Source organism: Miniopterus natalensis, chromosome 19, assembly GCF_054644295.1.
Source record: "Miniopterus natalensis isolate mMinNat1 chromosome 19, mMinNat1.hap1, whole genome shotgun sequence".
Taxonomy (NCBI): Eukaryota; Metazoa; Chordata; class Mammalia; order Chiroptera; family Miniopteridae; genus Miniopterus; species Miniopterus natalensis.
In genome coordinates this window covers 16971708-16999287 of record NC_142099.1, presented here as the reverse complement: position 1 = coordinate 16999287, position 27580 = coordinate 16971708, and the positions used below count along the sequence as shown (strand labels likewise).

The 27580-nt window shown below is 39.8% G+C and overlaps 2 protein-coding genes across 2 annotated transcripts in view; both read right to left on the bottom strand.

Annotated features, from left to right (window-relative positions):
- The window catches only part of RABGAP1L (RAB GTPase activating protein 1 like), a 368977-nt gene extending 342554 nt beyond the window's left edge, over positions 1-26423 (bottom strand). The window contains exon 1 of the mRNA XM_087827782.1: positions 26357-26423. The gene's annotated coding sequence lies outside the window, so the exon portion shown is untranslated. The remainder of the gene's footprint in view (positions 1-26356) is intronic.
- GARIN6 (golgi associated RAB2 interactor family member 6) lies at positions 5422-6815 on the bottom strand. Its single transcript, XM_016221332.2, has one exon. It carries the CDS (start codon positions 6813-6815, stop codon positions 6150-6152), a length of 666 nt encoding a protein of 221 aa, XP_016076818.2. The 3' UTR covers positions 5422-6149.
- Positions 26424-27580: the final 1157 nt, after the last annotated feature.

The window sequence follows — 27580 nt, the reverse complement described above, 5'->3', positions numbered from 1 at the left end:
ATAGTAAGCACTTGAAGGAAACCTTCAAATGCCGAAACTCTCAGCTACTACCCCCAGACAAGTGGTGATTAAAGGTAAAGGTAAATGGCCAGCTGCTCTTCATACACTTCAACCCAAACATACTACAGGAGAATGAGGACAATGGCAGAAATGAGAGTCTGTCTTCTAAAAAGGCAGACATTAAAGGGAACTGCTAAATGTATAACGATGCCATCTTCTCACTAAATTGTTTTGTTTTTGAAAGTTACTTTTCATTAAAATGTTATTTATGTTAACATGCAATGAGTGTTTTACTGTTATTTTTAACTAAGAAGCACTTTAAATTTTAATTTCTCATAGGGTAAATAGCCCTATATACATATCCAACATCCTACCTTTGGTCATGCTGTTCCCTTTACCTAAAGCACCCTTCCTCTTGGCTCACACAGCTTAAAAGTAGCTGTTACTTAAACATGCACTCACAGTTGAGCTGCTTTTGTTTCATTCTAAAATGTTTCTTTTGAAGAAAAAATAATAAAGCACCCTTCCTCTCTCACCTGGCCATATCTAGATGTTACAATCCTTCAAAACTCAGCTCAACAACTACCTCTTTCATCATCCCCTGCTACAAATGATTTCTTCCTGTTTGAATTGCCAATGCACTTTATCTGAACTGCTCTCCCGATTAACATCTCTAAATGATTTATCTTCCTTGAGTGCGGACTCTTCATCTTCTATCTCCAGTTCAGCTTCTGTGGTTCAGGTTAGGAGAGTGCTTACAAAGAGGACAAGTATGCACAAGGAATATACATATGCAGAGGGAATATACAAGGAAACAAGCACAGGGGAAATGCAGGGCATGGATGAAGAGAGAGGACCCAGGAGGACATGTACAAGATATGTGCAGAGGAATTCACTGAAATCCAGAGAGATTTTATAGAGAAGAGAAAGGGAAGGTCTGAGAGAAAAGATTACACAAAACCTTTCTGAGAAAGCCGAGATCCGGTATAATATTTAAAGGTATTCCCTGAACAGAGAAACTGATTTTTAACAAGTGATTGGGAAGTTCCCCTTTGATGTCGTTGGAATCATCACAACAATCACAGCAGCCAACAAGCACTGAATGATCACTATACAGTGAGCACAGCGCTAAGGACTTGGCCTGCTTATTATCAGCTAATCTTCACAGAAAAATCTATGCATCCTTAAATCTTTACTGATTTCCTAGAAGAGGACACTGACCCTGCTTTGAGTCTTTTTTTAACTTTTTTTTATTGTTGACACTATTATAGATGTCCCCATCCCCCCACTTTCTGCTTTGAGTCTTAAAGCTGACTTGCATGACCTCTTTAGCAAGACCATATTTGTGAAAGCATAGAGGAGTCCAGAAAAAAAGGATTTTTTTTTAAATCCCTTATTTCAAAAAATAATGGACTGCTTTGGCTCACTGAGAAATCAGAGAAAAGGGGAACTTGGAGACAGGTTCAGAGGGTAAGCCCAGGACAATCTGGTGCTGCCTACTGCTCCTCTGCTTGCAAGTCTCACAGGGGTCCCTTCAGGGAGAAGAAAGGGGAAGGGAATGGTGCTGACGTGCTCCCCTTGAGGGGAGAGGGGTGCGTACACTGGGTCCTGTGTCCTGAGCATATTTATCTCTCTCTTACGGGGGAAATCTTAAGGGAGGTCTCAGGAGAGGGTCTTAATAGAATATTCATCAGCTCTTTCAGGGCATGGTCTCCACTGATTGGTCAACAAGTGATTGGCAAGTGCCATGGCAGGGGGTTCATTAGTCAATGTAGCTGGTCCTAAGGTATCCACTGCATCACTTGTCTGGTTTTGCTGCTTTTCTGGGCCTGGAGCTGAAATACAACTGAGGCCTAGATGGGAGGAAATGTTCAGGGGATCTAAACCACATGACCAGCAATATTCTAGGGGAGGAAGGGTTACCTTGGGGACAGGGTTCTTGTTTTCCCAGTTTTGCCCCTTGCTAGGCATCCAGGGCTTTCTACCCAGGTGAGTTTCTATACCTGGACCATCGTCCTTGCTCTGCTTATGTCTGTCTAGCATGTATAAGGTGTGAGGACTTTTGCATCGAGGTAAAATGGCCAGGATTAGGGGCTCTAGTAGTGGCTGCTCTCAAAAAGCCAGATATTATGTCTTTTCCCGGCTCTCAGTCTAGGAGGAGCCTAGACCAGGCACTCCAGGGCTGGGTCCAGCAATTGCAGAGGACACTTCAATTCTTCCTAATCGCAGTGTAAAGAGAAAAAACTTACAACTCCAGCAAACACCATCTGAAACCAATATGCATGAGTAGGGGTGTTTACATACCAAATGTAAATGAATTTGTGGCACTGACACGAAATTTGGGAATTTTGTTTCACTGTAGGATTTTATATCTATAATCATATTGTTTTCTCTTTCTAATAGAAATGCTTTGAAATGATCTACTTGAAGGTTTTAATGATCTTACCTGCAGAACTGTGTTGGCTATCTCTTTTAACATAAAATTGATAATTTTTTTAAATCTCTGATTATTTCCTTAATTTTAAATCAATTTTGGTATGTGAGTCAATTATGGTATTTGAGTGAATTTTTGTGTTGTATTGTTTTTATTAAAATTACCATCTAAGTCTGGTCTCCACTATAATTTTTCCTTCCCATTCATTTCCTTAGTTGGCTTAGTATGTTAATTTAAAATTCTTGAGCTGATTAAATACTCACTTAATTGATTTTCCTTGCTCTTTTTTTCCCTGTGGCAATAACTTAATTTTTATTTATTTATAGGGGTGGCATTGGTCAATAGGATCATAGAGGTTTCAAGTGTACATTTCTATGAAACAAAGAAATTGCCTTGTGTTCCCTCCACTCAAAGTCAAATCATCTTCTGTCACCATATATTTGGCCCCCTTTACCACTTACTACCCGCCCACCCCCTTTACTCTGGTAATGACCATAATGTTATCTGTACTTTTTTTCTTACCCTCACCAGAGGAGATAGTTTATTAATTTTTTTCTTTTTAGAGAGAGAGGAAGGGGGGGAGAGAGAGAGAAACATCGATGTGAGAAGAAACATCAATCAGTTGCCTCCTATACACGCCCCAACTGGGGATCAAACCCGAAACCTAGGTATGTGCCCTGACTGGAACTGAACCTGCCACCTTTTAATGTAGGGGACGACACTCCAACCAACTGAGCCACCTGGTCATGGCTGTGCCTTTTCAAATATAACTTTTACATAATTTAAATGCTCTCTCTTATAAAATGTGATTGATGATTTTTGGTCAATATTACTATGGCAAAGAAAGTATATTCTAGATTTGCAACAAATCAAGTTAAATAAAAACTCAAATTTAATTGGACATTTGTGGATTGCCTCTCTGGCATTAATCATGCCCCTGTTCCTCTCCTTTCATGACAGTGTTAGAATTTTGTAACCATATAGTTTTAAATTGAAAATTACATTGGCCATGCTGCCCAAGGACCCGAGGGCCTTCTAGGAGGTGCCAACTCCTCCCGGGGAGATATGTCAGAGACCAAGACTTTTCATAAAAAAGTATTTTAAAGACTCCATTATCAAGTATAATGTTTATCTTTCTAAGAGAATTGCAACAATTTTATCAACACTTTTTTTTCACCTTAACACCCAAAATAAATATTTCACTTATATTTTCACTGTTTACTTGGTACCATGGTCAAGTATATGAATTTAGAGCACTGACAATGAGGCCAGTTAGGTTTTTCTGCAATTTCTGCCTTATTTTGGAGGTGAAGACATGAAACCACATATAACAGCTGCCAAGGGTAGGTATTTCAGTTTTACTTGTTACAGTATTGCCAATGGTGAAATAAATTGTGTTGGGGACTTATACTCTGTAAATATTCATGTATTGTGAGAATAAATCATAAGTGGTCATTTTCAATTATTCTTTTACTCGATTTTAGGGCTACATTTGTTAATATTTGTTTGTTTATTATTTGTTTTAATAAGTGTTTTTGTGACCAGAAAATTTGCTACTCTGTTGGGATAGCCTAAATTTATCTATGACTCAACCCCTCTGCAGCAGGCACCCTCTCTGGACCTGTGTTATGAAGTGCCACTTTACTTAGAAATCTGTCTTAAGCAAGTGTAAGCTGGATTTCCACAAACAAGCTTTCACTTTATTTCTTAAGATTATTCCCGGTATTGAGATTTGCCCCAAGCTGACTAGCCTATGGGATATCTCTGCAGTCCAAAATTTTATCTGATAGTAAGAATATTTGGAAATCCTATCTGTATATACCCAGTAATGTTTATTTTTCACAAAGCAAGATTCAAATCAATGTTTCCCTCCATCCCTCAATTCTTCCTCTGCTATTATACCCTGAAATTTTTCAAGTTTTCTCTCCTGTGGATGTTAACTTTTACAGCCCTAAAGTGAAAACACAAATGTTTCCTAGTGATTTATATTTCTTTGACATTTAAATAAAAATTTGACCAGAATGGGAAATTAAATAAATGGATGCAAATCATGATGCTGATTGTGTGCACAGACATCTTTTTTCCCAGGAGTGCTACCATTTTAATGAAGTGAGACAATTCAGTCCCGCCGTAGGTTATTTTACGTCCATATATGTGTATACAACCTGAAAAGTAGAGCTAAGATAAACATTCTCAAGTAAAACTACCATGTTTTTACTGTTCTTTGATTTTCCATAAAGCTTCTAAGATTTAACTATAAGAAGACACATTGATGACATCTCCCTTCCATACAAGAAGAAGATCATAAACAGAATGAAAACACTCCCATTTTATATCCTTTCCCCATGATGTCCTAAACAATAAAGCAGTAGCAAAATAGCTAAATGCTTTGTAAATTCCCTTCCTCATAACAGCTGCAAATAAGTTCTTACCATATATTTTTCCCTGGAAAATCATAGAAACTACCTTTTGACGCTGACATTGTGCAACAAACAATTTCTCTTTCAGAAAGAGCAACTTACAAATATTGCAGTGGCTAACTGAATCTTAATCATTATTTCAGGAAGTACAATCAACATTGGGCTTTTTTATATATAGGACAACTGTTCTCTTTTTACTTCCTTCTCCAACTAAAATCAATAAATTTGGGTATCATTTGTATTAAAATAATTTTATCTATACATATAGATAAAATTTAGCTCAGCATGGTTTTCACATAATCTCTTGTATTAGTTTTCTATTGTTGCAAAACAAATTACCACAAACTTAGTGGCTTAAAACAATACTTATCATAAGCTCACAGTTTTTATGGGTCAAGTATCTAGGTATAGATTAGCTGGATCCTCTGCTTTAAGTCTCATTAGGCAGAAATCAGGGTATCGGCCAGGGCTGCGATCTCATCTAAGGCCCAGAGTTTATTGTAAGCTTACTAATTTGGGGCAGGATTTAGTTCCTTGTACCAGTAGGACTGAGGCATTCTGCATCTAGAGGCTGCTGGCTCTCTCCAGAGCAGAGCAATTTGCTTCCTTTCAGGACAGCAGAATGTCTCCCTGACTTCTAATTTCTTTGACTTCTGAAAAGTCATTTTAAAGAACTCATCAGGTTAGTTGGTTCTCATGCCCACCCAAGAGAGTCTTTCTTTTGCTTAAATCAGTCAGCTGATTGGGGAGCTTAATTACATTTGCAAAATCTCTTTTGCCATATACAGTTACAAAATCATAAAGTAAAATCCCATCATATTCACAAATACTACTTATATACCAGGGAAGAGTATTATTCCAGGCATGTTCACCCAGACTGAAATAATTATATCATATTATTTTAGCCATGTCCATCTTACATTCTGAGAGCTACTAACAAATTGTACACCTGAGTGCAAAGCATGCTGCAATGCCACAAATTTATGTAAAAACCAGTACATGGCTCAAAGAAAGAAAGGGCTTTCTCATAGTTAAAAATGTCCCACAGCACATCAGACTGCCTGAGTCCACAGCAGTGTGTGTTCCAGAACAGACTGGACAGTCAGGATGCTGTTGACAGCATTACAACATCAGGTATAGAATCAGAGGAGCTAACATGTAAAGGATCTCATATGTTCAGATGCACTTGGGACCTCCCAAATGCAGCAAGGCCTCCACATAGTTGCTCATCTGGACTGAGCCCTTCCACATTCAGTGTTTCCCCAGGCAGCCTAGGAGAAGTAGCCTGAGAGTCTTCAGTTGCTCTCCCAAAGCACTTGGGTCCCTCTCAGAAAGTCACTACAAAAACTTACTCTTGGGTTCTTCCTGTCCTCTGCCTCCAACATAGGATTGTCTACCATGTCCCAAGCTGGTATAGAACAGGTACCACTGTAAGCCTCCCCTAGCGGTCTCAGGAAGAACACCAGGTCTTCCCAGTGTGCAAATACATCTTCTTTTGCATCTGAAGGGGAGCATAACTGTAGGTAAAAAGAGCGGCCAGTGGCAAGCTTCAAGTGGAGCTGTTTTTTCTCATGACTGTAGACGGACAACTTGACAAACTTCAAAGGAAGCAGCCTGGTCAGCTCCAAGCTTTTCACTGACATGAGTTCCTTCCCCTGAGTATGTCGGTCACCTTTGGCAGAGACTGCACAGCTGTCAGCCGGTCGTGCCAGCAGCATGACATCAGGTATCATGAGGTCAGAGCTGGTGTATGCGATGCCTACAGTGACCATTTGCATTCTTCTGTGCACATCGATCACGTCTCCTCTTTTGCTGATCTGGATGAAGTCACTCTCAAACATGGGAATGCTCTTGAACATGGCAAACGTGCCCTTGCACAGCTGCCGCTGCAGCTTCCCCATGGAGCTGCGGAACATGTGCTGCACATGGCTGCTCTGGGAGCTGCCCTGCCATAGCGTCATGTTGCTACCCATGTCTGTCCCGCATTGAGACCAACACATATCCTCTCCGAACCTCCTCCTCGATCTGAACAGCAGCCCCCAAGGGCCTGCTTTAAGCTTTTGCTATCCATTGTGACCTGAAGTCAGCTGTCACACACAGCACTGTGTCATCCCCACAGCTGCCCCCCAGGAAGGGACAGCGTCCTCCCACACACAGCCACGCCACAGGGCATGGAGAGCACCAAATTCTTTTTTTTTTTTTAATATATATTTATTGATTTCAGAGAGAAAAAGGGAGAGGAAGAAAGAGATAGAAACATCAATGATGAGAGAGTCATTGATCGGCTGCCTCTTGCACACCCCCGACCGGGGATCGAGCCCGCAACCCAGGCATGTGCCCTGACCGGGAAGTGAACCTCGATCTCCTGGATCCTAGGTCGACACAACCGCTGGGCCACCCCCGGCCGGGCAGTACCAAATTCTTATGTATTTTGCTAGTGAGACACAAGCATGCTTCTTCAAGGACACTTTTTTCATGCAGCTACCATAGGCAATGATGTGCAAATGATTAGCAGTCTCAGGAAAACTGTCTTTTTTAATTTACAAAGGTAATACTAACAGGTGACAAATATTTAAGGCTTTATAAGAACTGAATGTATTTTTGAGCTTTTGCTTACTAATGTTTTCTTTTATAGTTATCATAGAATTTCTGTGAAAGATTAACTTCAGTCACCAAGTTTGAATTTAAGAATGTACATAAAGGTTTCACAGAGAAAGCGTTCCTAAGAATCATCTTATCCTCCCCAAGTCTGCGTTTAGTTGCAGCTGTCTATAAGCCACTTTCTCAAAAACTCAATTATTGGGCTTCTTTATTTTTTTCTGGAAAGACTGAGTTTGCTCTTTTTTGCCTATAAGGGAACAAATAACTAAACTGCATGAAGAGTTTATTAAGTTAAACTGGAACTCATATGATATGTAAGGTAAATTTTGCTTTTATTTTTCAATAAAAGTTTTTATCTCAATGTTTCAGACTTCAAGTATATAAGAGCCTTGTTCTAGGGTTTCAGCTTGCCTCTCCTAAGTTAGCACTGCTGACCCATTCCTCAAAAGGACATGCTAGGATATAAAGCCTTCATGTTTTTATAGTTTCTGTGTTGTTACTGTTGTTGCTTCTCGGCATTTTTACTGCTACAATTACTGAAGACTTTCTACCTTACTTAGTGAGTTGATTCTCTAAGTAACATTTTGGTTCTTAAGCCTACTGTTACTGTCCCTGGAACAGCTATAGGAGCACCCAAATACCCAAATCAAATAATGAAATTTCTACTCATTTTCCTGCTTTGCATGCAAGTTCCCCAGCTCTTCCTACAATTGTCTTAAATGAGACTTTCAGGTAGGTCTTCCCACAGCACTGCATCCGATTCCACCACTTAATTTTGAGTTGAGCACGTGAAATTTATTACAATCAATGAGTCATAATGACTCTGTGTGTGTGTGTGTGTGTGTGTGTGTGTGTGTGTGTGTGTTGTGTGTAGAAAGGCATGCTGTATTACCACTAGATTTGAACTAGAGCAGATGGAAACCTAGAACCCTTGAAGACTGCCATGTGAAATATGAGCATGAAGGCAACAAAACGAAAGGTAGTCACACTGGAAACTTGTTTTTGAATGTGGCCATATCCGAATCAGACCCAAAACTTGGACTTTTCTATTATAGGGGACACTAAATTCTTTTTTCTTTTTTGAGTTGGGTTTTCCCACTTATAACAGAAAGTGTTCTAACTAACTCATCAGAGCTGCAAAGCAAATCCTGGAGCGGTAATAAGAGTACGTGACCAAGGACCTTAGCCTGGTCTGACCGGTCAAGAAAGAGAAGTTACCAACAAGTAGTAATGTCTAAGCCAAGATGTACAAGGTGTGCAAGAATGAGCTAGGTCAAAAGGAAGGAGCAGGTGCAGAGAATACGCTTTCCAATAGAGTGAAAAACTGGTATGAGAGTTTTTCAACATTTATAGAACTGATGGAAGGATGAGATGTGAGGAGAGAAGAAATGTGAAAAGATTGGAGAGGAAGATGGAGACTTCAAAGGCCATGTATTGGCATAAGTTACTGGCGACTGAAAAAGGGTTTTTGTAATCAAAATTTTAACAAATGTACATGGCCAAAATTCAGATAGATGCTATTAATAAACTCTTCAAGCCCTGGCCGGTTTGCTCAGTGGTTACTGTCGACCCTCGGACTGAAGGATCCTGGATTCAATTCTGGCCAAGGGCATGTACCTCAGTTGCAGGCTCCCTCCCCGGCCCCAAAAGGAGCACTGCAGAAGGCAACCAACCGATGTGATGTGTCTCTCTCACACTGATGGGTTTTTCTTTCTCTCTCCCTCTCTCTCTCCTCCTCTCGCCCTTCCACTCTCTCTGAAAAAGCAACAGAAAAAATATCCTTGGGTGAGGATTTAAATAAATTAATTAAATAAACTCTTCAAAATGCCTCCCCCAAAAAAAGCAATGAGTATTTCTAAAACTTGACAATCAATAACAAACTGCATCTCAAAGAATAAGAAACAAGAATATAAACGTAAGATAATTTTTAAAAACTAAGAAGGGGTAGACAAATGTAACTGTAGATTTAAGGAGGACTTAGGAAGACACTGGGTCTCCCTGATCTAAACTATTCCTTCAGTGTTTCTCTCGGAGTTGTTAGTTATTAAGAAGAAAAACAAATTATAGCTACCTAAGCAAAGGAATTTTTTAAAAAGCTGTCTCCAGAAAAGCAAGGAACTAGGCTTACAAAGGCCACATGGCCAAGAATAAACCTAAAAGCATGTCTCAACCTGTCCAGTGATGACACCTTTGGTGCTCCATTGCTGCTGGGCACAGATGTCGTAGCTTGCATAACCAACAGTCCAGACACTGGACGGATGCCACACTTAGAACCACTGCTTCTAAAACTAAATGAGAATGGCTACTGCTATCACCCATCACCAGAATGGGTTTATGCAGTACCATCCTCTTCATTTAACTAGTTTCTGGTCCAAAATTGGAGGTAGGTATATTTAACTGATGGAACCTGCTTATGTACCCATGTCTGAGATAAAAAGGGGCCTGGGAATAAAGCACCTAACATTTTTAGCTTTTCTAGTGAAAGGAAAGCACTGACTCACAAATTGGGAAATTTGCCAAATGCAGGAAAAAGGTTCAAATGCTGAAAGCAAATAAATGACAAATGTTCACTACTCATAACACTTACTGATGGCATTCCGACAACCACATTACCCTACATAACAATTATTAAAACTATAGGGTACTTAGAGTCAAAGTACTGTACCACAGATGACTTGCTGCTTATAAAGGAAAACATAAATTTTATAATAGAATGATTAGATTTCTCACCACCTTACCCACTGATCAATCTCAGCACCACTAAGAGTAGGACAATCAAATCTGTGCCCCCAGATATAATGCATTATGATATACACAGCACCAACTATAAATACTGGTGCCCAGAATGTTTTAATTTAAACAAACCTTTAGATCTAGCTTTCAGCTTACAGGAAATACAGGAAATAGGAAACAGTGAAAAAAAGCAGACAATTGGACACACAAAGCCAGCAGGGATATATGTGCACAGAGGAAAGACCATGCTAGGTCTCAAGAGAAAAGGTGGCCATTTACAAGCCAAGGAGAGCATCCTCAGGAGAAATAAAACCTGCCAACACCTTGATCTTGGACTTCTAGGCTCCAGAACTGCGAGAAAATAAATTTCAGTTGTTTAAGCCACCAAGTCTGTTGTATTTTGCTATGGCAGCTCTAGTAAATTAATACATTTTAGGTACAGAGGCAAAATTTTAACATGGGCTGGGTTTTTTGATATTAAGAAATTGTTAATTTAGATGTAATAATGTAAGAATGTGATTATGGTTATATAATAAAATGTTATTTTTGAGAAATGTGTTTCAATATTTAGGGGCAAAATAAATCAATTTCTAATTTAGATGGTTATGTGGATACTGAGTAAACTATTGTAAGAGTTGTCTAAGTGGTCTTCCTGACTCCAGCCTTACTTCCTACCTTCTACAAACCTAGGCCAAAATAATCTCTCTAAAACAAAAATCTGATGCCATACTATTCTTAGGACAGAGCCCAAAGTTCTTAAACGATCTCTAAGGCCCAGCATTATCCGGCCCATGCTTATCTTTACAGCCTCACTTGTGATCACCTGCTGTCCAATCCATACTGAGCTTCCCTTTCTTTCTTCAAATCTGCTATGTTCTTCTCCACCTTGGGGCCTTCATAGCTACTCACACCCTCCAGCACTCCCACATTAATGTCCCTGGCCAACAACTCCTAGTTCTCAGCTTAGACATCATCTCACTTCTGAATCAGGTATCTCTCCTCTGAGCTACCACTGCAGCTCACATGGCCCGATCACTGTACTTATCACAGAGCACTGTACTCACCTACACCCCCATTAAACTATTAACTCCATGAGGGCCAGGTCTCTACTGTTCACTTAGTGCCTAGTGCATCAAAGGCTTTGATGGAATATGTTAACTCTTTCAGCAATGACTACGAAATTGATCTTCACCCTCATCTGACTCATCTTCAGTTGGATCCCAAATTTCATACTGTATTTTTCAAACCAAAACACCATGGCATCTTATTCTGTAGGAAGATTATTTCTCCTTTAAGATACAGAAAGTTGCCGGAATTTCTTACAAATGTCATATAATTTTGACTTTACATATGACTCTTACAAAAAGTCCTAGTTTTTAAAGCAGAGTAGTTACAGCCCTATTTCCCCTTTCCCCGTTATTCCAATTTCCTTGACCTCTCAAACACTCTACTAATAAGTGTGTTATAAGTAAAGCACCTTTCCAGATACTAAAGAGGTCTAAAGATATTTCACTGCAGAAATGCCACTGTTTTTAAGACTGGTAGCTTAACAAATCATTCTTCTACCTAATGTAAACAGGAAGTATCCAATATTACCGTTTTCATGAAGCAGTAAGATTTCTAAATTACTCTTGCCAAATATTGAAGCATATTTCCTTTGAGCATCACCCAAATATTAATCCAGAAATAAAACTAGACCCAGTTAAATAATTCTAGTGGTGTGTTTTTTAAGTTAACTGAGTTAAAAACAATAGTTAGAATTAGAGAAGCAGTGTCCCAACATTTCTCAACAACATTCAACTATACCCAAATGTGTCACAATTAGAGTTGTCAGACAAAACAAAGGACAAGTTTAAATTTGAATTTCAGACAAACAATAATTTTTAGTGTAAGTATGTCCCAAAATTGTGTCATTTTATTTGCTAAATCTGGCAACCACAGTTATACTAAAAAAGAATTATCAGAGGTAGTAAAATCTGATTTATGCATTTCTCATTGTAAAAGTTACTTAAATTTAGAAAATTCAGAAATCAAAACAATTTTCATAATCCTATCACACCAATACAATCAGCATTTTAGTGCATTCCTCATGTTTTTCTCATATACGTTAAGCGGTTTTATTCAACCTTCCTTAACTATATAGGCATCTTTATGCTAATACAGTCTTTGTGATTATTTTCACTTTACACAATGGTTCTAAGAATAGATGTATCATAAATTAAAGTCTCCTACTGTTGGAAATTTAAGTCACTTCCAATATGCTGCTACTGTAAATAATATGCTGAGTATTCTCCTGTATAGACCTGCTTTTTATATTTTCCTTTTTTTCTGTAGTTATTTCTTTAGGATAGTCTGAGAAGTGAAATTACTAAATCAAAGGTTTATCAAAAGGTTATGAATTGTCTAACAATTCAAGATATATACTGCCAAATTATAATTCACTAGCAATCTTTACATATGCCTGCCTTACTAAAATCTAACCAGTATTAAGTATTACTATTTTCAAAATATTTGAAATAGGTATAAAATTGTATTTCATTTTGGTTTAATAAGATTTTTTGAATACTGATAAGATCTAACATTCTTCTATGAGTTGCTTATACAGTAGGTTGTATTTCCTCTGCTATCAACTGTCTGCTTATTTCCTTTAACCATTCCAAAACTGTTTTTGTTCATTACAGTAATGAAGCTTCCCAAGTAAAGAATGAAAGGGCCAACTGTTTAAAATTCTAGTCATATGAGCCAAATGAAAAACTATAGTTCCTATCTACAATCCCCACTGCCTTCCATAAATTACTACAAACATTACCTTTTATATAAACTCTCATTTTATTTATATGAATATTACTTTAAGTTTTATTTCATATAAATCATAATACTCATAATTTGAAATAATTAAGAAGTTGATATGACTCAAGTTTCCTGACAGAGTAAATGCAAGAAAGATCAATTCAACCTAATACTGGAATATGCCGAAGAAATTTATCTTAATTAATCTGATCATCAGAACAGAAACCCAGTTGCAGAGCTAGTCTCTTTAATAATCCAGATACATCAGGAAACCTGATTCTGCAATCAGAGTTGACTCTCCAATGCTGTCAGTAATTGTGCAAATATAAATATGCACTACTGGTTTCTAGAGAAGACAGAATAAGAAACTAATTAAGTAGTTGAGCACAAATTCATCACCTCCATTTGAATAGAACTCAAAACTCACATCAAGCTCAGAAGGCTTTAAATGGCAGGGATTTTATAGAGATAACCTAATATAATCTCTTTCCTCTTCCATTCCCCCACCCATTTTGCAGAGGAAGAAACCAAGGGATAATAAAGTGAAATAATTTTCAAGAAAGACTTAAAGCTAGTTAGGGGCAATAATTTCTGCTTCATTCTGTAATCAACAAAATTTGAGTGTTTATTTGAAACTCTAGAGGTAAAAGAGTTAAGTCCTTGCTCTCAAGGAGCTTACATGTTACTGGAGGATGGGAAGAAAAAAAGAAGGAAGGGAAATAGGGAGGGGGGGAGGGGGGAGTTAGCAATGGGGCAGAGTAAGCCTAGAGGATCAAGGGACCACTTCAGATTGGGCGGCTTGGGATAGGATAGATTCAGAGAAAATGAAAAGAGCTGAGATAACAAGGAGTCAGCAACAGGAAAATCTAAGGAGAGAGCACTCTGATTAGAGATTCTCTTATACCCAAGTATTAGTCAAGCTATAGTTTTTATTCTTGTTTAAAAGATATTACAAACAAATTTAATAATAAATATGGCACTAGATTTTTTTTTCAAGTGGTACACAAATTAAGATAAAATACTGTCATAGGAAAATATCTAAATCATGATGATTTAATCTACTTTGGAATGATACACAGAATAATTAACCAACTTTTCAATTATCACATTGGAAGGTATCAAAGTAAAGACACTTTATTGAGCTTAGAGACTAAGTTTGTTTCAGTAAATAATACTGCTGTTTTTAAAAGTTATTTTTAATATATGTATATATTACTTTCCCCACTACAGTCAAGTTCCTGAAAGACATGGTTTATGCCTTATACTTCTTTACATTCCTCCACAGCACCTAGATGGTGCCTTGCAAACAGTAGACTTGTACTGAAAGAAGCAGTCCCACCAGCAGAAGCAGGAGTATAGATCACAATAGTCTGTGGCATTAAAGGGGAAGGCAAAGGGGGAAAAAAGTATGTCACTCCTAGAAATGTCTTAACACATTATCACAAAACAATTTAACAGTTCATAGCCTTGAATAAATTGGACTCAGCTCAATGAAAACAAAATCATTCTCTAATCAAGTACTATGTAGTTTAGTATTGTAAGCATTTTAATAACTAAAAACAAAAAAAATACCACCCATCTGGCTTATCAAGTTTTAAGGCAGACTGTAGATGTTATGCCACATCTGATCCAGTCTGGTTCTACCTATAAGCCTCCACATAAAGTCACAGGCCCTCCCTGTCCATGTCTTCCATTTGAGGTCAAGAGCATTGGTTCTCTGCCATCATTCCCCAGGTCATCCAGTTCTCCCCCACCCTATTTCTTGGTTTGCTGGTGTGAATTAAAGTTACTAATTAAAAAAGAAATACTGAGGATCCTGGCTTCGTAATAGGGCTGAGAATACCAACCATGTCTGGAGCACCTTTTATGGACCACGCACTCATTTCTTAAATTTCATAGTTATGAGGTACTATTACTTTCATTTTATAGACATATATAAACCGAGAAGTAAGATTACTTACCTAAAGTAACATAGCTAGTAAGTCTGTCAGATTCAGGGTTCTTCCTCCTCAGGAAACAGATCAATAATAATCCCATCCCATATAGACCAACATAAGCCACAGCCACCAACACAAGTGAACAAGATAAGAAAGCAGCAAGTCCAAGAAAAGAAACTACAGTCTTTTCTACCTACTTGAAACCATTGCCATCATAACAATTAAGGGTATGACAAGGGCTGGAGAAAGTTTTTCAGGCTGGTAATCTAATTTGCAGGACAAACAATTTGCTGCCATCTAGCTCAAAGTCTGTATTTTTATAAATTAGTTATTCATTTTAAGAGTTTTCATTTAATAAGATTATTGATAGACAGAAAGATCTAATTCAGTTTACAAATTCACTTAAAAAGTATGACTGACAGTCCTACTAAGTGCCAGACACAACAAGAAAGGAAGGAAAAGGAGAAAACATTTATGAGAATTTATGTGCCAAAAACTATGCTATGTCTCCTCTACATATTAACTTATTCAAGATCAATAACCCTATGTTGGGAGCACTATTATTTCCACTTTACAGATAACTTCCCGATGCCACACAGAGCCAAGGTTCAAACCTAGGGCACACCAATTTCAGAGCCCTAAACAAAACAGTTTTTGCTCTTGAAAAGCCTATTGTTTAATGCAAAAACAGACAAGTTACAAGACAATGTTATTAGTATCACAGCGTAAGATGCTCTAAAAGCACACACGAGAGATTTCTAATAATCTACAGTCTCAGTAAAGGCTTTCAAGATAATGATATCTATGCTAAGACCACAATGATAAGCCATCCAGAACAGAAAGACGACCTGGTCCACACTCCCTAAAAATAGCTGGTACCCAAATGGTCAAGAACCCTAACTCTGGTATCTTTTATAAGCAAATAATTTCTCTTTAATGTTATATAGCAAATACTGTGCTGAACTATGTCTAGTATTGCATGAAATCTGCAGGTCTGTGTGTGTCATAAAAAGAAAATTAAATCTAAGGTTATTCAAAGCCCTTTGGAAATCAATCATTCTGGATAAACAATTTGATAACTAAGTGTTTACTCTCTGATTTTCATATTATTTCATATAAAAAAATTTCTAATATACTTTAGTGCCTTCATAAATGTACTGTACAGACAATATACTTAATATATTTAACTTTTCTTGGTAAGAAAGAACATGCCAACCTTCGTTGTTATGCTAATAAATACAATTGATACCCTAAAGCTAATTAGATTGTGCAAAGCTGTTTTCCTTATACTCTCTATGGTGTTTAGATTTGGCACTTTTTTCCTATTCCTTCACTACTATCATGCCACTGTCCTGTTATCAGTATGTATGACAGCATCTCGCCACTTCTAGATTATTCTTCCTTCTAATCTGCCACCTTAGAAACCATAAGCATCATATATAAAATAAAAATATATAAAAGTTCTCAATGGGAGCTAAAAGGCTTTATTTATATGAAATTACTTATAAAACTGACATTGACTTTGGGGTTTTTGCAATGTTTCAGAGAGATGAGGAGCTCCCACTCAGTCTACACAAGTAAAGAATTACAATTCCAAATTTTCATATTTCTATCTAAAATGCCTGTCTTGCTGTCTCTAAACTCAATTTAGATATTCCAGGCAGCTGTATCTAAAACTCCACACCAGGATGCAAAACCCTCTGAAGCTTTCCTGTACAATACATTCTATACTGCCCCATCCTTGCTATACTCCACTGCTTTTATGTTTCTCCAATATGACTGTTGGCTAATTAACGGTCTCTTATCTCGGCTTCTATCACACCGAACCCATACTCTGCCATGCAAATGCCTATTAAATAAAACAGTGTCAGAGAATGAAACCAACTGTATAAAGAACCATAAAGCTATAACACTCCATACAATAAAAATGACCTTTCATACCCATAGTGATATTAACTTTCACCTGAAAATACACACTCAGGAAATCTAAATTTAAGACAAACTCATAAGAAAAGCATGAAGTACAAACATGTGACAACCTATTATTACGCAGTTTTACCCACCACATCCTCAAAAATATCTTTTTCTATTGTGGGGGAAAAAGCAAAAATACATAACTATACCTTTCCCACAAATTACGTCCAAAAAAACTGACATTTAATGAATGGTACCTGTCGATAATCCCAGCTAAAATTAAAATGCTATTTTGGGTCTATCTAGCTATTCTAAGGTATTAGAATAGAAGAAAAGTCACCCATTACAAAGACTCATAGATTTTTAATGTTGGAAGGATCTTCGAGGTCACCTAATGTTATTTACATAAGCTCCTCATTGTAGAAATAATTCAGGTCGCTAGGAATCACCCAACCCACTTTTACCTAATACACCATGACCTTTGTGCCTTCCTTTGCCGTTCACTCACTGATCCTCTGGACACATACAAAATATGTCATCTACTCTGCAGAGAGTAGCCTTTCAAATATTCATTTGTTTGACTTATTTTATACCAATAGTGATTACAAAGTAATATATGTGCTTATCTAGTTCAAAGATTTCTTTGGTTTCTCAAAAACTATCCAGTAAAATGAAAGCACCAGGCACATTTTTAGGTGTTATTTTGTAAACCTTACCTTTTTTATCCTCATAACCACCCTATGAAACAAGCAAGGCAAGAATCAAAATCCCCATGTAAAGAGCCATCAATATAGAATAGTACTTGAGAGTCACTATAGGCAGATTTAGAAGCAAAAGAGAACTGTTTCTTAAGAGCTCTGTGATGTTAAGCAAGTGACTAAACTTCTCTAAACCTATTTCCTCATGTGTAAACTGGAAATATTACAATAGCTCCTACCTCATACAGTTATTGTGAAGATTAACTAGATAACGCACATTATCTTATAACTAATCCATATACATACTCAATAAATGTTAGTTCATAATTATTATTATGCAAAAAAAAAAATTGTGGCACATCCCTGATTCTCTCTGAATCTCTTAACAGCACTACAATCAAAAAGTAAGGTCCTCTGTTCTACCTACATTGTCTTCCACAAAACCAAACATGTTTTTAGTTACTTGCAACTTAATGACTATTTTTCTTCACAAACACGCATCCTCCATCACCCCTTGGCCAATCAAAATTTATAAGATCTACTATTGTCATTCTCTCCCAAATGAAATTCTCAAAAGTACAAAGTTGCTGAAGTGGTTCTTTAGAAAAGTGAATTCTCAGTGGAACATAAAAGTTCCACTATGATTCACATATAAACATACACAGATTTCAAAGCAAAATGGGAAGTATCACATTAATTGCTAAACAGGCTTTCCTAACCTACTATTATTACATTATCTTTTAAAACTATCTGATATCTTCAAATGGTAGAGATTGCTATTTTATTGTTTGTGAAACCAAGTGCAACAGGAGAAACCTGTTTCATCTAGTGACAATGTTGACAAGAAATATAAAATGCAGGCCAAAATTTAAAAAGACAAAAACAAAAATAAAAACCTAGAGGCCAAGACTCATTAGTGAAAAATTAAGCTGCATAACTCTCGCATAAAAGTTTTATAGGTTCCCTGGTACTGGCAAATAGGTGGTCCTAGGGTTTGAATAAGAACACCTAATTTCAGTTTCCCATTAACTACCAGGAACTTTGGGTTAGAGTTAAACTATTCTAAACTATTGAGGGGGGAAATGGATGGAAGAAAGAAGACATCAACTGAATTACAATTCAGTACCAACTTCACAGGAAATAAGACATCTTTGTAACACAAGACTAGGACAAGGCAAATCAAAACATCAGTCCAAACATGGACACTAACAGCAGGACAAATACGAGGCAAAGATTTAAAATGAAACAATACGGTTCGAGACAAAAGAGGTTTGTGGAACTAAAACAATGAATGAGATATGATGGCAAATAGCTGCTGAAATAACAAAATGACTGGAAAGTAACCTAAGAAACCATACTGTTGCCATACTGTATATGTAAAGGCTCCCTTTAATGGTTGACTTTTCACTACAGTATAATCTATTCCAACTGTCATATCAAGATAAATTTACTGTGGAGAAACAAACTACGTATTCAAGGAAATATCTAATTACCACTCTAACAATCATTTGCACTTACATAATGCTCTTAGCAGAGGGCCTCAAAATGACGAATACATCTTGAAGCAAGGAATAAATACTCTACGTGGTTTATCAAAACTAGTGTTATGTGTCTCTTAAACCTTAAAAACTGAAAACCACAGGTTTGTATTTTTTCTCAAAATAGTGTTTGTTATTTGTATCCTTTGTAGTGAAAGTCTGATTTTAAAGTCCTGCAATTTGGATTACTGCTAGTAATGAGGGCAGAATATTTATGTGGGATAGGGGAGAGAGTGAGAAATCCTTCACTGGTACATGAATGAATTCTACACTTGCCTTTTAAAATGTGCACCTTTCTTGGAAGTTTGGCATACAAAAAATCCCTCTGGGTTTGCATTACTTTCATATTTGTGACTATTTAACATGACAGTCTTCATCTGCCAGGTAGACTGTATTTTCACCACAAATTCCAACAACTAATGGGTGGGGTGTCGGTGTCTGTGTGTGTATACACATATAAATATACACATCTATGTATATATGTGTATCTTTAGAAAATGTTTGCATAGTTTAAGTTAAGGACATCAACATCACATTTTGTACCACATACAAAAAAAAAAAAAAAAAAAAATGATAGAAAATTTGGAAGGATTCTAATGAACTCAATTTGTAAAGTCTAACACATCTGCCCCCCAATCCCCCCCCCCAAAACACACACACACAAAAAAAACAACAACACTGTGCTGACATGATTAGCTAGTCCATTCAACTGGTGGGGGGTATCAGCCAAGCTGCATCTGAACTTTTATCATGCTACTTGGGGTGTGCTCTCTTGTGGAGCAGTTCAGATGAAACTGCTGAAACCTCCTAAAATGACAGATAATATATACACTTTACATACCAGAAGCTTAAATAAATGAGGAACACAGCATGGTCAAGACACAATTCATACTTATGGAACCAAAGCTCATCCTGAAGATTCTTTATCAACCACCCAGAAGTCACCTAGGTGGTTTTTTTTTTTTACCAACCAAGTAGCTACTTACTATAGCAACTCCATTACAAGATTACCAAAATTTTCCACACACTTCCAACAGTCTCTGTATGTGTTGTTACCTGGGCAACAGTCTAAAAGGGCCTTTACCTTTATAGAACTAGTCAAAGAGAAGGAAAGCTTCTTCAAATTGACTGTGCATCATTTTAATTAGAAGCAGTAAGTGTGAAATCATCAGCAGACAGAAAATCTTGAGAACTGCCACCAGTGCTTCAATTTGATTAACAGACACAACTTACTGCCATTTATCTTCATTTCTAAGCGCCTAATTCCACTGTAGAACAAGGCAAGCTCCATCCAAGACTTCAAAACATCCTGTCATACAGGCTGTCACACACATAAATGATAAAATCCAAAGAACTTCTTTGAGGGAAAAAACCTATCAATCCCTCCCAGTTAGCTGTGGTGTGAAATACTCTGCCTTGTTGCCCTAAATTCTGAAAGCTAGTCAGCTCAGCTGTGGATCTATATAAACTGCCTTTCGGTCCGAACGAGACCTGCCTCCAAAAATTAAGACCCAGTCATTTAGAAATCACGTTTTGGAGGGCACTTTGAAAAGACTTTCAAAACGGCTTCCTGCTCTGCTATAGCCAATTTGATGCTGTCTATTTTGGGAAAACAAAAAATAATGGTATCTCCTTACAAAGAAAATATTTTTCCCTTTGCAACAATTTTAGGACTGGTAAACTTAAGGTTGTTTCCCTAACACATACTTTTCCCTTCCACTTTTACTCAAAGGATAGATACCTAAGTGCTTTCTTCTTAGGAGCACAACATATAAAGTTTATAGAATGTTAAGAAGTACTGGGTGACTCCAGAAACAAAAATGAAAGATAAACTGAAAAGCAGGAAGGAATACTGGCATTCAAGGCTCTTTACCATCTGGGGCTGACTTTTTCTTGCCTAGTTCTTTCCCACTATGCCTTTGATGACCCTGGCCCAGAAAGGCCTTTCTCTCTATACTATTTGTCTTATTTCAACATGTCCAAATCCCACCCATTCTTCAAAGCATGGCCCAGCCGGTGTGGCTCAGAGGATGAGCATCAACCTAGGAGATCCAGGATATCACTGTTAGATTCCCAGTCAGGACACATGCCCGGGTTGCAGGCTCAATTCCCAGTGGGGGGCAAGTAGGAGGCAGCCGATCAATGATTCTTTCATTATTGATGTTTCTATCTCTCTCTCTCCCCCCTCCCTTCCCTCTCTCTAAAATCAATAGACATATTTTTTTAAAGTCACCTTTTCCCTTGTCCTTCAACTCAAAGCAATCTCTCACTCCTCTCCCTAAACTCTTGTAGTGCCTTATCTATAGCTCTGTATCACACATTACTTTCTGCCTTACATTATCTTTGCTTCCATATTTAATCCCCCACATGAACACAAAGGCCTCAAGGTCAAGGTTCATGCCTTATGCATCTGATTTCAAAGTGCTTAACACAATGTCTTGTACACATGAGGCCCTCCAACTGAACTACATGAACAGCTTGGGTTAAGAGAGGAGAGAAGTCTACTAGAAACAACTCCAAGTTAGAAGTCCAGAGAACTGGCTTTGCTAATAACTAGCTATACAACCTTCAACTTCAGTCTTTTAGTATGTATATCTGCAAAGTGAAGAGGTGGACTAAACCACTATAAGCTTTTACATCAGCTGGCTGTAAAACCAATTTGGAGGTCAAAACACAGCTTTTTTTTTTAATTAAATAGAAAATATCAAAGTGTGTTGTAGGCAGTGGAGTGCTATAAATGTTTAACAATGGCTATCCAGAGTGGGGAAAGCCCTGAACTGTACCATTTGCTTATTCCCCTGGTGTAAATACTGCCACCACAGCCAATTTCAAGCTACCAACATGATGTCACTGAACATGGAGCTAACTGGGAAGAGAAATGAATAATTGTCTTGCACTCCAGTACGATGAGCCTTACCTGGGGGTATAGCTCAGGAGTAGAGCATTAGACTATACAGTATAAGCCAGCTCTAGCAAGGTCCTAAAAAGATTAGTATTGTTTTGCCAAATTTTTCTTTCAACTTCACGTGCAAGTGTTGAATTGGGGTATATGCACTTCTTACTGTATGTAAGTCACAGTCAAAACAATTTAATATTCAGCTAAACAATCACCTACTCTCTTCCATGTGTACCACACAAAGCAACAAATCTTACTCTTGGTGACATATGCAGTCTCTTCACCACAGTTTGTATTTCTCTGCAAAAATGAGAGTAACGGGTATGCCTGTTGATATCACCAGAGGCAAATTACAAGGAGTGGAAATTTGGTTTAGGAAGTATCAGCAAAGGACCAAGGTTCTCAGCTTTTGTTCAGCCCCACACATCTGAGGGACACAACATACTCCCACAAGTAGCAAAGGCTCATTTAGGGGAGGGTTGGGGGGAAAGGAAGAAAGAAAATCTATAGTATGAAAACAAAAATCTAAGAATTGTGATATTTGTGCCAAGTCTCCACCTCTCTGAGAACCTGGGTACAAAGAATACCAGTATTGTAAAAAAGTAAGTTTCCATACCTGACATTTCCCAGTCAAATTCCCCAGCATAAGCTTGCATCCCTCAATGAGACCTCCATCACTGAGAATTCCCTACAGGAATTAAGTCTTTGGTATGAATTAGAGACATGCAGTACTTATTGAATTTAGAATAGGCAAGGGAAAAATACCACAGCAAACAGTTGTTAGACTTCATATTCTGGGAAAATCAGGCTATTATTCAGAATAATACTTTCTTATTTTCTTACTTCTTATTTAAGCTTACTAAACTGGGCAAAGAGAGGGGAAGTTTCTTGAATATATTTTTGGCTCTACTATGTCTATCACAACAACACAATCTATAACCAGATTTTTCATGAGTGTTTATAAAGAATTATGTTTTCTATTTTTAAGACTATTTAGAAAACAAAAAGGCTCCAAATTTCAAAGATAGGCTCAGAATTCAAATCTTAGCCCAAATCTAACTCCAAATCAACTGAATATATGCCTAGAAGTTTCCCAGGAAAAATCCCCCAAAATTACACAAAAAAATCCCTCCAAAATGTCAAAAAGGAGTCAGCATAAGCACAAACTTGCTTTACTCACACAATTATGGCATCCTATCTGCTGAATGAGTACAATATATAAAGTAAATGAAGTATGAAAAGGAGAATGTTAAGATAAAAGTTCTGCTTACTTCCATTAACTCTTTCTCATTAGGGTCCACTGACCCTAAAGTGAAAACTACTCCCCAATCTGAAAAGCCAAGAGTCAAATCAAGCCTCCATGCTCAGAATATTAACCCTCTCCTCATATATTGAGTATGTTTTACCATAACTCAGGCTCGAGTCCATTATTACCAGGGGCTGAAACAGCCTTGTGTTGCTGGTCATCCTCAGATCCAGTGGCTGACATATTTTTTTGTTGTGTCTTTTTTTTTCTTTTTTTTTTAATGTGTGGGGTTTTTTCATTGATTTCAGAGAGACAAAGAAAGAGATAGAAACATCAGTGATGAGAGAGAGTCACTGATGGGCTGCCTTGTCTACACCCCCTACCTGGGATGGAGCAGCAACTAAGGCATAAGTCCCGACAGGAATTGAACCATGACCTCCTGGTTCATAGGTTGATGCTCAACCACTGAGCAGGCCTGCAGGGCTAAATATGTCTTTATTGATTTCAGAGACAGGAAGGGAGAAGGTGAGATATACAAACATCAATGATGAGCCTCCTGCATGCCCCCTACTGGAGATCAAGCCTGCAACCCAGGCATGTGCTCTGACCCAGAATCAAACCTCGATCTCCTAGACTCCTGGATCATAGGTCAATACTCAACCACTGAGCCACACAGCTGGGCATGACCTATTTATATAAGGAATGAGCTATATACATGTAGCAACTCATTAAAATTTGTGGGACATGGCAAAAAACTCTGGGCCTGGGAATCCCATAGGGTATAGAATCTACCTCATTCTCCAAACACCCTCTATTCAGCCATAACCATCCCCACACCACTTCAAGACAATGCAGACAGGAATGCAGACCCTCAACACAAGAAATGCTACTACTCTCTTCAAAGTTAATCTCTAGAAGCCTGGCTATCTCCCACTCATAGTATTTTTATTTGGAACAACAGAATTCCTTCTTTTGACTACTCCAAAAGAATGAATAAAAAGATTTTCAGCTTTAATGCTGTATCATCTGAGTTCAAATAAATATACAAGAATTAAACAAATTCAGTATGAGTTAAGGGAGAAAACAATTTTTAATTACAAGTTTTTAGATGTCACAAATTTAGAATCAGTGAGCTGATAAACATGAAAGTTCCTGCTTTATATGCCTAATAAAAGTTTGTCAAATAAAAAACATCAAAATAATTATTAGAGTGAAAAGAAAATGATATGAATCATGAAACAAGTAGCAAAGGAATAAAAATTCTCAGACTTGCCAGGCCGAAATGGCTCAGCGGTTGAGCAATCGACCTATGATCCAGAAGATCGCAGTTCAATTCCCGGTCAGGGCACATGCCCAGGTTGCAGGCTTGATCCCCAGTGAGGGGCATGAAGGAGGCAGCCGATCAATGACGACTCTTATCATTGATGTTTCTAACTCTTTCTCTCCTTTCCTCTCTCTGAAATCAATAAAGACATATTTTTTTTAAAAATTCTCAGACTATTACAACTATAATATATAAAAGTTGGCATCAAATAACTCAGGACTCAGGCTCCAAAAAAATTTCATACATTTATAGTCACATCTTTTTCAGTTGGTTGGTATATTCACTACATGTCCTATACTAACTGTTTCCAGCTTTCTAGAATACAGAGTACGCTATATAATATATTCACATATAACCACTGTCTAACGGCATCCAATTCTCCCCAGGTGACTTATTAATACATAATATAAGAGCACATTGTGAACCAATTTAACACAGACACCAGTCTAACTCAGACTCTCAACTGATTCCCGAAGCAGGTGAGCATTTAATACAATTTTATGATAATATATACATGAAATTCACTTTGTCTTTCCCCTGTGCAATTTCATCATCAGTTTCATATGGGACTCTGCATTGAGATCATGAATCACAGACCAGTTTTCCAGGGCTACTAGCTTGTGGACCAATATTTTCCATGCACAAAATCCACTCCCAATTTGACCACAAGCAAACTTCATGTTTGTATCTTCTGATGTCATAGTGTTGGATATCTACGGAAGTACAGCAGAAACCAAATATAAACGCAAGTATGAGAAAAGTCAGGTTTTCCTGAAATTGTGTTTTGAGAATTGTAACAAGCAACCTCGTACCTCCTCCCACCACGTATGTACAAGGAAATTTAAATGTATTAAATATGCAGGCCTTGAAATCAGTTTCCAAACAGTCAGCGCTGAAATCTGTCAAGCAAGCAAAAGTTCTCCCTACCATTAGTGTTCCTGAGGTTGGCGGTTCCCTTCATTTTCGTGAAACCCTCAATTCTGCCACTGACCACCTAAATTGGGGTGCGTTTTCTAAGGCAAACCGACCTGATTGGTACAAAGGGCATACACAATACCAGGGCACAATGCCCTGGGGTCGGAAACCCTGTCAGTCCTGTCCCCTAGCACCCGGCCACCCCCCGACTGGCTGGTGGCCCCTGTCCACATGCTGACGCACTGCTGGCCAGCCCTGCACCGTTGGCGACCAGTGCAAAGTACGAGCCCGTCTCAGAAACTTTGACTCAGTCGACTATCAGGACTCAGCACCCACCACCTGGACAAGGGCTGTCACCGCCAGGCGGTCAACTCTGCACGGGGCGTTCTTTGCAGGTAGAGATCTGCCTAGGACGCAGCCCATCCCACAGGGCAAAACCACAAGCATCTATAGCGGGAGGCGAGCGAAGTGCCGGGCGGAGACAGGGAGTGCGAGGGCGAGACCCGGTCACGGACAGATGTCCGAGTGTGGGCAAGAAAATACCCTACCCAGCCGACGCGGGGCTGCTGCGGCTGCGACCCCGGCAGCCGCCACGGCGGCGACAGCGGCAATGTCAGGAGGGCACAGCCGGGCCGAGCGCCACAGTCGACACCCGCCTCCAGGTGAGGGGCGCCGCACCCCCGCCGCGAGGAGCCGCCACCCCAGAGAACCTCGGGGTCCGGGCGGCGATCGACAGTCCCGAACGCGCCCCGTGCCCTCCTCCCGCGGTCCTCTCGCACCGCGTCCCAACACGGCCCCCTCCTCGACCCTCCTCCCCCGGCTCAGCCCCGGCGCCAACACCCCCGCCCGGCCCGCCGCTCCCGGCCACCCGGCCGCCCGCCGGCCCCTGAGGAGGCCGCGGTCGCCTCACCTTCTCACGTCTCCGCGAGCAGGGCCGCAACAACTCTGCCAGGATCCCGCGTCCCAGCCGCCGCCCGCGCTCTGCGGCCGGCCGGTCCCGTTCACTCCGCGGCCGCCAGAGCCCGGGGAGGGCGGAGGGAGCGGGGCGGAGGGAGCGGAGAGGGAGGGGAGGAGGCCGCTGGCAGGAAGAGGCGAGGGAGGGGCGGGCCGAGGGGAGGCGGCGGCGCTTCGGGGGCGCGCACGTCCGGCCCCTCAGCGCGACGTGCGTGCTCCCGAGGGCGGTGCGGCGCCGCCTGGCTCGGCGGTGGTTGGGCCGCGACTAGGGGCTGAGGGCGCGTAGCACTCCGGTTGTTGGAGTGGGGACCCGGGAAGGGGCGAGAGGGGCTCAGGGCCCCCCGGAGCCGCCCGGAGGGACGCTCCCAGCAGCGGTTCTGCATGCTCAGCGAGTTCTGAGTGGGGCGCGAGTGTTTTCCTGCTCGTAAGCCTGGTTTCCATACTTTGATTAAAGCCCAGCCCTCCTCAGGGACGTCCCCTTCGTACGAACTCTTCCTGCGCCTCTTTCGCGGTGTCGTGGGCTCTGGAAACGGTCCCTTGTGGGTTGGTCACGTGGGACTCGGGGAGGCCGAAGAGGGAAATAACCTGCGGGCTTGAGCAGGAAAGCGCTGAGCCCTGCTTGGTATTTAGCAGAAGAAAACGCCCCCTCCTAGGCACCTCTTCGTCCTTTGGGGTGATCAACTGGGCCGTACAAACTAGGCGGAGATAAAATACCCAACTCTTTTCCTCTGCAGACGTTGTGCTGATTGCTCCTTGAACTGTGTGGACTTCCTCCTTCCTGGATCTTGCAGCCAGAAGTGACCTGTGATTTTTCCCGATTGCCTTAGCACTTTGTTTCTCTGAGTTGGTGGCGCCGACAGCCAGCCTCCTCCGGGTAAATCTGTGCGCTGTTTTGTCCCTCGGGAGGATCCTCGCGAATCGGCTCGGTTCGCCGCTGTCTCCCGCAAAGCCCCAGCCCAGCGCCCACGCGCGAGCACGGGGCAGCTGCTGCAGGAGCAGGTGGATGCGACAGCGCAGCGGGGCCTGAGCGCCGGGCCTGGGACGGAGCTCCGCAGGGACTCCCGCGGCCTGCCGTTCCCGCGTCCCCTGCGCTCCCTCGCCCGCCTGGACCCAAAAGCTTCCCTGAGAAATGCGGCGCCTGTCAACGAGGCCTCTCTCTCAAGTTCTTTCTCTTTCCCCT

Excerpts from the sequence above, each read along its gene's own strand:
- GARIN6 (XM_016221332.2), bottom strand. The coding sequence starts at position 6,815 with ATGACGCTATGGCAGGGCAGCTCCCAGAGCAGCCATGTGCAGCACATG.